At 37.0% G+C, this 13145-nt stretch overlaps 1 protein-coding gene across 1 annotated transcript in view; it reads right to left on the reverse strand.

Annotated features, from left to right (window-relative positions):
* The window catches only part of SPEN (spen family transcriptional repressor), an 88329-nt gene that overhangs the window by 12767 nt on the left and 62417 nt on the right, over nucleotides 1–13145 (reverse strand). Inside the window, exons 6-10 of the mRNA XM_052653521.1 lie at nucleotides 9422–9573; nucleotides 6777–6902; nucleotides 6309–6422; nucleotides 5339–5452; nucleotides 3168–3268 (exon numbers count right to left, since the gene is read on the reverse strand). Of these exons, the coding sequence (XP_052509481.1) occupies nucleotides 3168–3268; nucleotides 5339–5452; nucleotides 6309–6422; nucleotides 6777–6902; nucleotides 9422–9573 (607 nt within the window). The remainder of the gene's footprint in view (nucleotides 1–3167; nucleotides 3269–5338; nucleotides 5453–6308; nucleotides 6423–6776; nucleotides 6903–9421; nucleotides 9574–13145) is intronic.

Below are 13145 nucleotides of genomic sequence, written 5' to 3' on the forward strand. Positions count from 1 at the left end.
CAATAGCACCTTATTATATGCATTTATACTGAACTTTATCATTTCAAAGAGAATCATTTATGACACATCTATGATATTTCATTTAATAGGATGACCAATTCAAGATGATCCCTCTACAATTCCATAGGAATCAGATTCTTTGCCTCAATACTGGCCAGCCATTTTGAAAAATTAGGCTGACTTAACTCATTATCACCATAAATACAAACTCCAAAGAAGCATCACTTTCACATGTAAAGGAGAACACACTATAAAAGAAAGAAAGTCGCTCAGTTGTGTCCGACTCTTTCCGACCCCATGGACTGTAGCCTACCAGGCTCTTCTGTCCATGGGATTTTCCAGGCAAGAATACTGGAGTGGGTTGCCATTTCCTTCTCCAGGGGATCTTCCTGACCCAGGGACTGAACCCGGGTCTCCAACATTGTAGGCGGACGCTTTCCCAACACACTATAAGCTTCCTTTTTTCCTTTGATCACACCATGGCTTACAGGATCTTAGTTCCCCGACCAGGGACTGAACTCAAGCCCCTGGCAATGAAAGTGCAGAGTCCTCACCACTGGACCACCAGGGAATTCCCTAAGCTTTCTAATATAAAGTGGTTAAGACATCAAGAATGGCTGTAAGTTTACTGCCTGCATTAAAAGTAGGTTTAAAAATGGCTTCCAGGTATTTTCTAAAATAAGCAAACTAAAACTATGTCCAAAATGTGAAAGAAAAAAGTCACAGAAGTCAAAGGTATATACGTAAACATTAGTGCTACACTGTTCAGTTTAATAAATGATGATTTTGTACGCAAAAGAAATGAGTGTTCCTGCCATCAAGGAACTCTAGCAAGAGACAAAAAAACTGCACACTAGCACTATGTACAAAAGGCTCTGGCAGGACCCAAAGGGACTTTGAAAGGTCAGGTTTTCAGAGAATGCTGTTCCCATGACTACAAAATATCCAAACTACCATAAGTAGGTGAGAAATTCATCTAAAGCATAATGTGACTCCATAAATTTGTGCTGAGAATCACTCCGGCAACCTGTAAGACTCAATGCACTAGCAGGTAAACTAAATGCACTGGGTTTATTTCCAGCCCAATCGCTTAGGAGCCTGTGACCTTATCAGCAAAGTCACCTGATCATCAGTTCCTACCATAGGTAACACATGAGAAGAGTCGCAGCACTATTTCCCTGACACTGTATTTAAGGGAATAAAAGAAATACTTTTAAACTGCAGAGCCCTACGAAACTTGAGTCATCACTTGCTTTCTTGAGCTGAACTGTCATTAGGGGGTAAAGCATTTTTTCCCCCCACTTATTCATCAACTATTGAGTGGCATGACTTCCTTCCACTCTATGGAAAAGGCAAAGATTCTTAAGTTCTACTGAAAGGAATGCATTCTAGAAACACTACCATCTGAAACCAAATGAGGCAAAACTGGGTCACAGTGAAGTCCTACACCCTCATGCTTCCTACTTTAGAGATAAACTCCATTCAACAGGGATAAATAACCAAAGAACAAAGCCAGAGCCAGATCATCAGTAAAATGAATTAATTTGAGTGGTAATATTCAAAAATTAACACTCACATAACATTATCCAACCCTCGTAAGACACTGTTCTCTAAAAATATTGAACATACACACAGAGAATTTTAATGAAAGTTTTATGTCTCAAGTGCCACTAGATCATCAACACGTTTTCCACTCACGGCTAAGAGTTCCTATAAGCACTTAAAGTATTAACAATGACTTCAGATTGCGGGGGTGGGGGTGGGGAGGATGGAGAATCCTCCCTGTAGAGGATATGTAGACTATGTTCTTACATAAGTTCATTCTCTTTCTCTCACACACACAGAAAAATTTAGAACGTGGATTCCAATCCACTCGTGGAAAAACCACTGACACCTTAAAAGTTCACCCTTTGGGAAATTTGGCTGTAGCGGACATTTGTCATTAAAAAACCGCTCAAGTAGTTAACGACCATTACACTAAACACCATGAGTAATTGAAAAAGAAATATATACCTTCTTTGATTTAAACAAAAATGAAGTAGCAAGAGGAGGCAATGAAAAGGGAATGCACTTGATAGGTTTCTGGGAGCATGATCAGGATTTGCCTCAATCCTTGTCACAGAGCCCTTTTATACTTGAACTTGAGTGTCTAAAGGCATTTCTCAAATAGTCTTTTGTCTAACACATATCTACAGGGGTGGAGATCTAGTAGAAACATTCCAGGAGACTTAATAACAGAGGCAAGTTTGGACAAACAGCTTTATCATATGGATGACAGCTTCCATTTTCAAATGTGATCAGCTTGTGAAGAACCTACTGACATTGTCAGGGTGTTTTGATAAATGTTGTCTAAAAAAGAATTAATCATCAGTTCTGATGCAATTTTAAGCATTAGCCTGATTTAGATGGTGACACCTTAAATGATTGTGAGTTGTAATGGTTCCTACAATTCCCACAAGCAGCAGAAAAAATATCAAATACCACATAACCATGACTGAAAACATTAACAAAGATAAGTAAGGTTTACTTTATTTTTTGCCGTGCCATGTGGCTTGTGGGATCTTACTTCCCTGATCAGGGATTGAAACCAGGTCCATGGCAGTGAAAGCAGCAAGTCCTTCCACTGGAAGGCCAGGGAATTCCCAAGGATTGTTTACTTTCTACATAGCTAAAGTTATTAATTTATACAACTTTGGCTTTCTGATTCACAAATTATTTAAGAGATCAGAATATAAAACAAAGCTCTTGATAGTCTTTTGAAAGTTCTTTGTTCTTTCAATTAATTCTATGAGCTCATACATGGTGACAACTTGGATGCTGTCATTACTAAATACACTGGGCATTTAATAGTCTATAATGCATTTCAACATGTTTAATTTAAATGTGTAAGGCATGATGATTTATACATAAAGTTATAATCTGGAAAAGAGTAACTCTTTTAATGAGTATTCTCAGGGAGAAAATGTAGATAAGGTTAACCCAACTCCCATGAGCTACATGAGAAATCCATTTTTAATGTGTTTCCATACATGGGGATAATAAAAGGAATAAGTTTGGGAGGAATGAGAGTAGCAATAAGGGATGAAAAACAGAACTTAATCTCGTCTAAATTTTATGTACTAGAAATTTTAAAATTCAAGCTATGCTGATAGGTTGAAAACACATACCTTCTTTCCAATAACATTTCATAAAAGTCTCTAATATCTTGACCAGATTTTTCCATACAGTGATAAAATGCCAGCTGACTTTCTCGATTTGCAAAATCCACCTTTAAAAAAAAAAATGAATAGCAGGTGTTTAATGCAAGTTTCAGATTTCAATGATGGAAAGTGTTACCAAATTTGAAAATTCTTCTGGATAAATTTCAAGAAAATGTAACTTAAATTTCATTTAAGGGAAATAGTCCTCATAACTAAAACTGTATTTTTTTAACTTGAAAATTCTCAAATTCTACAGAAATCTTGATAAAGAATTATAATTTAAAGTTTCAGAACCCAATCCTGAAGAAGTAGAGAAAGCAAAATCAAAAACTGAAACATACCTATCAGGATTCTAGGCCATCAGTTAAATAATCAGACCAACTAAATCTAGTAATATCTTGTGAAAAAAACAGGCTTACAACCCAACATTCAAAAAACTAATAAGATCATGGCATCTGGTCCTATCACTTCATGGCAAATAGATGGGGAAAAATGAAAACAGTGACAGACGTTATTTTCTTGGGCTCCAAAATCACTGCAGATGGTGACTGCAGCCATGAAATTAAAAGACGCTTGCTCCTTGGAAGAAAAGCTATGACAAACATAGACAGCGTATTAAAAAGCAGAGACATCAGTTTGCAGACAAAGGTCCTCTAGTCAAAGCTATGGTTTTTCCAGTAGTCATGTATGGATGTGAGAGTTGGACTATAAAGAAAGCTGAGCGCTGAAGAATTGATGCTTTCGAACTGTGGTGCTGGATGAGAGTACCTTGGACAGCAAGGAGATTAAACCAATCAATCCAAAAGGAAACCAACCCTGAATATTCATTGGAAGGACTGATGCAGAAGCTCCAGTACTTTGGCCACCTGATGCAAACAGCCGACTAGTTGTAAAGACCTTGATGTGGGGAAAGACTGAAGGCAGGAGGAGAAAGGGAGGAGAAAGGGCAACAGAGGATGAGATGGTTGGATAGTATCACCGACTCAATGGACATGAGTTTGAGCAAACTCTGGCAGACAGGGAAGGACAGGGAAGCCTGGCGTGCTGCAGTCCATGGGGTTGCAAAGAGCTGGATATGATGAACAACTAAACAACAACAACATCTTGTGCATAAATTTGCTGGAACCACAGTCAGAACATAAAATATGGAAGAACATTTAAACTTTACTCAGTGGGGCCTCCAAGTCACTAAAGCATAATATTCACCATCTATCGATATCTTATTTTAAAAAGACTGATTTTAATCTAACCATCAGAGTTATTAAGTGCATAAATTCCTTGAAACTCTTATGAACAAAAGTTTTTAAATAAAAATACTTAGACAAAAGATCATACTTTCAGTGATTACCCACTCTTTAAGAGAAGAGGAAAAAAGATCGAGAGGATCATTCAAGAAGGTGGACTGACACTTGGAGCTCCTGGGAGTGCAGCCTACACTGAGAGCTCACTCGTGAGCACCAGGAACCCAGGGTGTAGGGAAGCACACTTCCTCGAATGAGGATTTTTAGGGAAGGTTCTGTGGTAACCTTTTAAAGGACTCTGTGTCCTTCAGTTCAGTTCAGTTCAGTTGCTCAGTCGTGTCTGACTCTTTGCGACCCCATGAATCGCAGCACACCAGGCCTCCCTGTCCGTCACCAACTCCCGGAGTTCACTCAAACTCATGTCCATCGAGTCAGTGATGCCATCCAGCCATCTCATCCTCTGTCGTCCCGTTCTCCTCCTGCCCCCAATCCCTCCCAGCATCAGAGTCTTTTCCAATGAGTCAACTCTTCGCATGAGGTGGCCAAAGTACTGGAGTTTCAGCTTCAGCATCATTCCTTCCAAACAAATCCCAGGGCTGATCTCCTTCAGAACGGACCGGTTGGATCTCCTTGCAGTCCAAGGGACTCTCAAGAGTCTTTCTTCTCCAGCGCCACAGTTCAAAAGCATCAATTCTTTGGCGCTCAGCTTTCTTCACAGTCCAACTCTCACATCCATACATGACCACTGGAAGTAGCCAAATGTAAACAATGTAATATCGCCCTTGAAAACTGAGGACATATACTAGATGTGCTGTAAGCCAACAAAATGCCAATCATTAACAGGTTGGGATCCAAACATGATTTTGTTTTGGTTTTGCTTAAAGTCATTCTGCACACCTTTATTTTATTCCCACCGATTTTCCTCCCCTTGGTCTCTTTTACAGCTGCTTGTGCATATTCAATTTCATTATAAAGAACCAGGGCCATGCCTTTTAAGCGATCAAACACCACCTGTAAAAAAACAAAACATCAGTCTAACCAAAATTCTGTGCTAGTCCCAACAAAATCCTAAGTCACTAACACATTGCCAAGAATAAATATATATTTTTTTATTCCAGAAAAAAATTTGTTTTTCCTGATGATGCATGTTATAGTAAAAACACAACAAAATGTCATCGGAACTGTTTAGATTTGTGGATATTGTGGCATGAGGTATATTGTTTTTGTTTTTCTGTATTCTTTTTCCACGTTGACTGAGTACTGTCCTATATTAAAGTAAGTACCGACAAAAAACCACCAGACCAAAAAACTGTTTCTCCATACAACAAAAGCTACACTTAAAGAAATGTTAAAGTTATGCAACACACCTCCCACAATGTAAAATCTGCTTTTAAGAAGTTAAAATCTTTACCTTCACATGGAATGGGGTCCAGAAACCCTTTCCCTGTTATGTTGGTGAATGTTACACAACAAACATTGGTTGGATGAATATTCTGTTGTATGAGTGTTTTTGAAAATCATTTTTTAAAAAATCAAGTCTAATTACATATACGTGTGAATGTGAATAATTATATAATCAGACTAATTTTCATGAGATAAAATTATAGAAATCCCTAAGCAACAGTCTATTTAACAGTATTTTGCAGACTGGTTCCAAAATTAATCATTTTGATGGGTTTGATATAGTTTTTTTCAAAATATATCATAAGCAAGTGCTCTTCTACATCAAATTTTGGAAAAAAGAGAATTTTAATGTATGAGTTACTAAAGAAAAGTCAGCACTAGAAACTGGGTCTGCAAGGACAGTATACCAAAAGAAAGGAAGTCAGTAGTGACTTAAAGCCACATACCCAAGCCTCCCACTTACCTTTACCACAGGCCCATATCGGCAAAAATGTCGCGTTAAATACTGATCTGACACATTTGAAGAAAGCCCGTCTAACCACACACAGTTTGTAGGCATGCTCTTTCCAAAGCCCAGCTGAATACAAAAGGCAAAATTTCTATTAGTTAAGCCACCAATTATTCAACAACAAAAACTGTGAAAAAACTGGTATTCTGTAGGAATCTTATCAAACCACCACCTCAAGCAGGAATCAAGTTAAAATCAAACAAAAATTTACACAAAATTTATCCTGCCTGGCTAAGCAAGTATTAATTCAGATTATAGTATAACAGGATAAGGATGCAAAGAAGTTTATTACCTTTACGGTTATCTAACTGTACTATTACAATTTTAAATAATGATATATACCAAAATAAAACATCTCCAAACCTTGAGGGAAAAAAACACAGCAAATATTAACAGCACAGTAACTTATATAAATTCCTTTACCTTGAGACGATTATTTCCAAGGTATTCCCCATCCATCTTCTTAATAGCCTTACAAACACTGGCGATGTCACAGTATTGCAAGAATGCATACTGAGGGACTCCATTTACTTTCTTAATATCAATATCCTGAAAAAAACAATGGATGGATACCACTTAGTGATATGCCAATAAAAAATAAATCAGGTCCATATGAGCTACATGGTTCTCAAAACAATCAGATTCCTCCCAAACCACCTGCTTAGTTACAATTATACATCTTAATGCAACTGTAAATAGCCTAAAAATCTATTTAACACAACATTTGTAGTCACAAACCATGAAATTCTTCTCACGTGAAGCTCTTTGCAGAAGAGCAACTGCAATGCAACTCAAAACTCAAAATTTTAAATCCATAATACCTGTGTTAAGAGAAATTTATGATAAGAAGTAAAAGGTAGCCTATTTAATGAAAACCTAACATATAATTCCCTTCTGCAATATCTAAAATCCTTATAGGGGCAAGCCATTTAAAATACAGCATCTGGGAAGAATAACAATGATAAAGAAGTCAAATTTTCAAAAAGTGATTTAAAATATGCAATCCTGAATCAGAAGCTTCATTCTATTAGTATATCTAACTGAATCAAACCTGGTGACTGATATGTGGTAATAATCTCTCATACCCAGAATGAATGGACTATATAAATATCTGAACTACTCTGTGAAGATGCATTAGAATACCATCCCTGGACTAAAGAAACACTCTACATAAAGGAATATCCCCATTTCTTTGGAATGCTCAAAACCTGCTGTCACATCTGACACTCTGGTCCTGCCTACTTAGAGGAGGTAGTGAAAAAACCTGGCTTACACATGAAAATGGTCCAGAGAAACCAGACACTTGGATGGCAAAACTTGTACTTAAACAATAATGAGCTGGGCCATATATTGCAGATTATGTATTGTGATTATCTAAGCCTCCTTAAGGGTCACAAGCCAATAATCAAAACCTGAAACAGAGCAAAATGAGTAATGCATTTAAAGAACTGTTTGACGGGTCCTTAAAAAAAAAAGCAATAATTTATACTCAAAATTTTTCTAAGTAATGTTAAACGGAAGCTGTTTTCATCATTACATAAAATGTAGTAACTCAGGATAGCTCCATTTATATTTCCCAAAGAACGATGGTGGGCTGACTCACTAAAAAGGTTCCGTTATAGCACAATCTGTTATCAATAAGCAGCAGACCATGTTCCGAAGGTTTGTATGTCATTAAAACAGTGACAATCATGAGCAACTGCAAACAAGATAATAGTCTGCAAATAGAATACTGACATGTCCGCCTTATTGACAAGCATAGCTCTTAAAACACAATAATCATTCCATTTTTAGCAACCCTGGTGATGAAAATATATCCACATGCCCAAATTCAACTTTTTATACTCCTTCAAAATTTATGGTAGCAGCTACATTCAAATAAAAGTATGTTTGAAAATGTTATCAATTCATAGTCTCACAAAGCCAAAAAACAAATAAATAACAGACTGTGATCTAAAGATAGAAGAAGCTGTAGCCCAGAGAGGTAACTGAGCGTCTAGTCACCCATCCAGGTAGGCAGCAGAGCTGCAATTAAGAGCATACAGTACCCTCACAAAAATAAGAGAAGTTAAATACTCAGAAAAGAAAGATGAATGTTTCGTTGGTATCTCTCCCTGAATAGCTTCTCTGTTTTTGCTTCACTTCTGCCAACCATTTCAATTTCTTCTCTCAAGCCCCTAAAGATGAAGTTTTGTTCAGCCACAAGCACAAATAATATTTTATTCACAAGACTAGGTTATGCCATTAAAAAATATTAAGAGTCTTTTCGTTAAAGCATTAGTGTATACGTAAGAATGGAAAAATGGACATCACATATACACAAACCTAAAAGATGTACAATAGCTGTTTCTATTCAAACTATTTTTTTTTTTGCTCTCCAAAGTCCAAATATATTACTTTCTTCACAATTATTAATTGTGAAGTCCTAGAGAAAGTCTAGGAGGACAGAAGTAATTTTCCTATTTTTTCAAACACAACACAATACAGTATATCTAAGGATACAAACTGTAACCAAACTATTTTCACTATAATTTGACTCAAGTCTTAAATCATGGAGAACAGAAAAATCCTTCTATCTCGAAGTCAAACAATGACTTGCATAATTTAAACAGATTCTAATCAAAACAGAACCGAGCTTCCAGCACGACAACCACATTCCAATAATTCCCAAGGTACTTCTAACGTGCACTGTAATAAAAAGAATCATATACTAATCAATCATATACTGATCTGCAGCTCTGTTTTCTCGTCCAGATTTTTCTTTCAACCCACAGGACTAACGATGGCATTAAAACAGCATCCAATGGACAAAGATAAGAAAAGTGGAAAGGAAAATACATATGTAAATAAAGACAATTATATATTTTTACACACACACATAAAGCAGTCCCTGATGAGTTTTGCCAGATCATCTTTTAGCAGGAGTTAAAAACACATAGGGCAAGTGAGAAAAATATTCATTATAACATCTAAATACATTTTTCCAAATGTAAGCTGTACTTATGCTGTATGTTTTATGACAAAGATTTAAAACTGTTTTCATTGTTTAAAAAAAAAAAACAACATACCACAATTTCTCCAAAGCGCTGGAAGATGTTGCGAAGATCATGGTAAGTAGTGGTTTTTTCAAGGTTACCAATAAAAAGGGTTCTTGTTGCTTTGGGGTGAAATTCATCTATCCGTTCATCCAAGGGGCGAAATTCATTTTCACTTTCCGTTTCTGTAAGTGGGAAGGGGCAGAGAGTGTTTTAATGTTTACTCATATATCATGGGAAAATCTACTTTAAGAAATCAAATCTCTGCTATATGGGGCTTAATTCTCATGTAATCTGAAAAATCATATATACCATCAGAAACAGCTCCAAAGCAAAAGAAGAATACAGAGGCTAGAAAAACATGTCCAAAAAATTAAGAGAAAGTTAATACCTTGACCTTTCAAACAGAAAAGTAGACTGAATTTCCATTTCAGTTGATTTGTTTTAAAAGATAATCACTATCACAGAAACAGGTTTTAACCCCCAGTGGAAAACGGCAATTATTTAAGCCTAACCTTAGGTTTAAAAATTATGTAGTAGGCTCTGAATGCAGACTATAAGACTAAAATCCTAAAATCTGAAATAAACATTAAAAATTCAGCTAAAAATAGTCCAGTTTCACTATTTGTTTTATTTACTTTTCAATATTTTGTAAAATATTTAGCATTTTATGCTTGTCATACCCAATTATCTAAATACAGCAATTTTTAGATACAAGAATAGTAACTATATGAAAACTGACTGAAGTAACGCTTACAAAATATCTTCTTTTGGTGTTGCATGGTACCCAATGACAAATAGAAAGAGGTTAAATGACTCTTAAGGTTTTTATTTCTTATGATCAAAGTCCTGGTTCAATGTCTAACTCAATCATGGGCTTTCTCTGAAGTTCCATTTAACTTGGGATGGGCTTTCCTCGTGGGTCAGATTGTAAAGAATCTGTCTTCTATGTGTGTTTGATCCCTGGATCAGGAAGATCCCCTGGAGAAGGAAATGGCAACTCACTCCAGTATTCTTGCCTGGAAAATTCCATGCACAGGGAGCCTGGCGGGCTACAGTCCATGGGGTCACAAAGAGTGGGACACGACTGAGTGACTGAACAACAAGTTAGGGGCTTTCAACATTTTCTGTGTAACAATCAGAATTTGGCCTGTATGATATCTCTCTTTTTTAATGTAAAACAAAGCCATCCAAAAACGTTAGTATTTAATCAGTTTGACTAAAACAAAATGTTCATTAGCTCCAGCCACATTACTGATGATGTCAACAACAACAATGATTTTTTAAAAAGACTCAACTTCTGAGCTGCTGGGTGAACTACGCCAGAATACATCTCACTCCTGATTCCAGTTTAATAGGTCTAATGGTAGCAGAATTTAATCTCACCCAATCATCAGAGAGTATATATTCAGTCAGAGAGTATATATTCAGTCAGATGGACCCAGAAACTGCTCAGTGCTCATTACACCTATCTTTACCTACATTTTCATCTTATTTCACAGGGGATATGTCTCATTTTAAACTCAACAAGGTCTTAAAATTATCCAGGAGAGTACATACTTAGAAATATTTCACTTAAAAGGAGAAAAAAATAATTCAGACACATCTTGAGATTTGTACTTTAAAAGGCAGAATCAGGGGAGTTCCCTTGGCCTGGTGGCCTAGTGGTCAGGATTCTAGGCTTTCACTGCTGTGGTCCAGATTCAACCCCGGATCGGGAGAACTAAGATCTCCCAAGCCTCCTAGTGCAGTCAAAAACAGAAAAAGCAGAATCAGAATGAGAAAGCAGGATTTGCAACCATTAAAATCTACAATGGCTTCATTTCCACCAAACAGCTCAGTAAAAATTTCGGAGTGTGTCTTTCAGCCTTCATGACCAGTTTTAACTCTTATTGCCTACACATCACTGAAATGTTGAGGGGATTGTGATGTTGTGCAGCAGAGGAGTAAAAAAGCACAATGTTTGAAGCCACCAGAGGTCTGTTGGCAAAGTTAAGTTTCCTGGACTTGGATATTTTTAATCCCAAGTGGTCTCTGGCCTAAGGAAGCAATCAGCTCCATACATTTCAATATAAACCATTTATGACAACCATCCAACAGCTAATTCTAACCAAATGTCCTTACACAGCTTTCAAATAACGCATTCAACCGGTCTTTCAATGCTGTCCCATTTGGGAAAAGTATCTTTGGCTTTGCTATGCTTGAACCAATCCAACTTCTCAACATCTTCAATGAAATAAAAGTAAAAGTGCTGGTGGCTCGGCAGTGTCTGACTCTTTGTGATCCCACGGACTGCAGCCCGCCAGGCTTCTCTGTGCAAGGGATTTTCCAAGCAAGAATACTGGAATGGGTTGCTATGCCCTTCTCCAGGAGATCTCCCTGACCCAGGGATCAAACCTGGGTCTCCTGCATCGCAGGCAGATTTTTAACCGTCTGAGACACCAGGGAAGCTTAAAAAAACATCTCAACATCTTCAGTGGCTGGTGGTTAAAGCCCAGTTAACATCCTGGGTGTTAACTAATTAGGTAAACTGATTTTTTTTTTTTTTCAATCTTCTGGTCATGCTGTGCAGCATGTGGGATCTTAGTTTCCCGACCAGGGATGGGACCTGAGACCCCTGCACTGGAAGCACAAAGTTTTAACCACTGGACTGCCAGGAAAGACCCCAAATGTTGTTTGTTTGGTTTTTTTTTCCCACTAAAAATCTCAAGCTAAGCCCACTACTTGGAGATTAGAAGGTCACTTATTGATAACGCCCCTGAGTTAGAGCCTCACTAATTAAAAATTACATATGTATATATGGCTCTAAAAACTTGTACAGATTATATGACATTCTAAATATTACTCCTCAAAGTCAGTTCTGACTGTTTAAAATGTGTTAAATAAGAACTCCTGAGCTGCCCTTAGCCCAGTATAAGTTAAGGCAGCACATCTCAAACTCCAGGAGGAGGAAATGAATGGGAAGGCATAACTTATATTAACAATTCCTTTGAAAAGATAATATTCCTTTGAATTCCTGTTTTACCACAAAATTAAGCATATTTTATAGTCTTCATTCTAACAACTCTGTGCCTGTTTTAATAAACAAATAACACATATTCTTATCAGAGAAATTCTATTTTTTTCCTCTTAGTTGTCAAATAAAATGAATATTCCAAGAAAATGGGCTATGTTTATCCTATAAATTCCACTCAAAGTCTCACTCTTAAAGTTCAACTGTCCTACGCATACATTATGTGAATGCATAAAGTTAACATTTCTGCTCATTCCTCTATAGATTTACTCACAAGTAAATCAGGGGTTTTAAAAACTTGAGCATGCAAATTCTAAACCAGTAAGCGAGGGTAGGATCAAAGATCTTCATTATAAACAAGCACTGCAGGTGGTTCTGAAACAGGAAGAACACTGACCCACGTCATGTCTGACAAGACTTCCTGCTTTAGAATAGACAAGTCTTACAGGTAGGTTCGAGCAATATAACGTCCCCTTGAAATTTTCAACGGGCTGCATATACTCAATCTGTCATTATCTTTCAAGGTCATGGAAATTGGACTAACAGGTCCAATTTGTGCAGAGCATAATGGAAACAAAACTGGTCTAACTAGTCCCTCAAATTGATGTAGTCTGTTTTCTAATTCTGTCGTCATTCTCCTAGGAACTACCACCTTATCTCAATCAATTCAATCCTTTGGGGGAGGGGGGATTCAACAAAGGCCTGAACTGCCTTTTACAAAAACAATCTTCACGCCTTCTGAAC

Source organism: Budorcas taxicolor, chromosome 16 (genome assembly GCF_023091745.1).
Source record: "Budorcas taxicolor isolate Tak-1 chromosome 16, Takin1.1, whole genome shotgun sequence".
NCBI lineage: Eukaryota > Metazoa > Chordata > Mammalia > Artiodactyla > Bovidae > Budorcas > Budorcas taxicolor.